This window comes from Trichechus manatus, unplaced genomic scaffold, assembly GCF_000243295.1.
Source record: "Trichechus manatus latirostris isolate Lorelei unplaced genomic scaffold, TriManLat1.0 scaffold00191, whole genome shotgun sequence".
NCBI lineage: Eukaryota > Metazoa > Chordata > Mammalia > Sirenia > Trichechidae > Trichechus > Trichechus manatus.
The window spans coordinates 4,664,972-4,667,230 of NW_004444127.1; the positions used below are offsets into that span (position 1 = coordinate 4,664,972).

General features: G+C 41.4%; 1 protein-coding gene across 1 annotated transcript; it reads left to right on the forward strand.

The window, feature by feature from the left end:
- Positions 1-821: 821 nt before the first annotated feature.
- On the forward strand, positions 822-1,781 carry LOC101345751 (olfactory receptor 4C46-like). Its single transcript, XM_012558877.2, has one exon. It carries the CDS (start codon positions 849-851, stop codon positions 1,779-1,781), a length of 933 nt encoding a protein of 310 aa, XP_012414331.1. The 5' UTR covers positions 822-848.
- Positions 1,782-2,259: the final 478 nt, after the last annotated feature.

The window sequence follows — 2,259 nt, forward strand, 5'->3', positions numbered from 1 at the left end:
AGTTGGTTAGTAGCCATAGCTCTTAACCACTGCTCCACCAGTGCTTCTTGTATACAGATATGTATATATATAAACCAAATGTGCTGCCATTGAGTCAATTTCGACTCACAGCGACCCTATGGGACAGAGTAGCACTGCCCCATAGGGTTTCCAAGGAGTGCCTGGTGCATTTGAACTACCGACCTTTTGGTTAGCAGCCGTAGCTCTTAACCACTACGCCAGCAGAGTTTCCATATATATATATGTATATATACATATATGTGTGTGTGGTGTTGTGTGCTGTGAGGTTGATTCTGACTCATAGCTACCCTATATGACAGAGTAGAACTGCCCCATATGGTTTCCTAGGCTGAAATCTTTATGGGAGCAGATTGCCAGGTCTTTTCTCCCACAGAGCGATTGGTAGGTTTGAACTATTGACTTTTTAGTTAGCAGCCGAGTGCTTAACCATTGTGCCACCAGGGCTCCACACATACACACACATATGAGTTCTCTAACATTTCTTTCTGGTTGAGAAGGAATTAGGTTTATTACATGATGAGCCCCCTGTGTCTGGATGTCCTCCAGCAAATGCCCAGTGACCACTTGGCAGAAGATGTTGTAGATGAAATTCCAGCATCAATAGAAGATGCTGGATTAGACAGGCTCAATGGTTCTAATCTTTTGGTAAAATAGAAAAAGTAGCATATTTTTTCTCTTCCTGTATACCATGAAAGAAAAGAGTTTATATTATTAAAATGCTTTGGTTTTATTTGAAAACACAAAATATAAAATGCTCATTACCCTGCTATTAAGAATGTTGTCTTTACAGGATAATCCCAACTTCTGAGTTCATCATCAGCACTGAAATGAAAGAAAACAGGATGAATGTGACTGAATTAATTCTAATAGGACTTACACAGACTCCTCAGATTCAGAGAATTCTAGTTGTTGTGTTGTTTATCACCTACATTGTCATTGTCACAGGCAACCTGCTCATTGTGGTCACCATAATCTTCAGCCAGACTTTGAAATCCCCGATGTATTTCTTCCTGGCCTTCTTATCTTTGATAGATGCATGCTACTCCTCTTCCATAATCCCTAAAATGCTAGCTGATTTGATCTCTGAGACAAAAACCATATCCTTCAAAGGCTGCATGACACAGATCTTTACTGAACATTTCTTAGGTGCTTCTGAGATTGCCCTCCTTGTGGTCATGGCCTATGACCGCTATGTGGCCATCTGTAGACCTCTGCACTATGTGACCATCATGAACTACCGTCTATGCTGCCTTTTGGTGGGAGTATCTTGGACAGTGGGTTTTCTCCACTCTATTGGACAGATTGTTGTCACTTTCTGGCTCCCATTCTGTGGCCCCAACATCATGGATCACTTCGTGTGTGATGTCTTCCCCCTGATACAACTTGCCTGCACAGACACTTTCCTTGTTGGTCTCTTGGTTGCTGCCAATAGTGGAGTAATCTCTTTGATAACCTTTGTAATGTTGTTGATATCCTATGTCGTCATTCTGTATTCCTTGAGGACTCACAGCTCTACAGGGAGGAAAAAGGCCCTCTCTACCTGTGGCTCCCACATCACCGTTGTTGTCTTGTTCTTTGTGCCCTGTATTTTTATGTATCTGCGACCAGTAGCCACCTTCTCCATGGATAAAGCCATAACTGTATTCTACACCCTTGTCACTCCCATGTTAAATCCCATTATCTACACAGTAAGGAATGCAGAGGTAAAAAATGCCATCAGAATGTTATTGAACAGGAATGTAATTTCAGGTAATAAATGACCCAATATGAAGAATTTATTTCTATCATAATCTTTACATTTTTGTTTTATGTTACATGTATATGTATCTATGTATATAGATAAGTACTATCTTTCCAACATATATCACTTAACTCCCATAGAACCTTTGTGTAAGAATGGCATGGAGGTGGTGCCTGACCTCCTCTAACTTCACAAGTGGAAGGAGAATTAAAATCAACAGCCCAAGCCTGATTCCTTGCAGAGGTCAGACGAGCCTCCACTGTCTGGCATCTTTACTAACTCTGACACCAGCAGACTCTCCCATGGCACTCTCTACTTCTCTGCTGGGTTCGATAATTCACTGCAGTGGCCACACAGAACTCGTAAACAATACTCATGATTATGGAGTTTATTAGGGAAGTAACAGTTATAATTCCAACTCAGGAACATTCAAGATTCAGTTCTTCCATCAAGACAGCCTTTTCCACACTGAACTCTCAGGCACGCCTCTCCCTGAC

Coding starts and splice junctions, on each gene's coding strand:
- LOC101345751 (XM_012558877.2), top strand. CDS start 849: ATGAAAGAAAACAGGATGAATGTGACTGAATTAATTCTAATAGGACTT.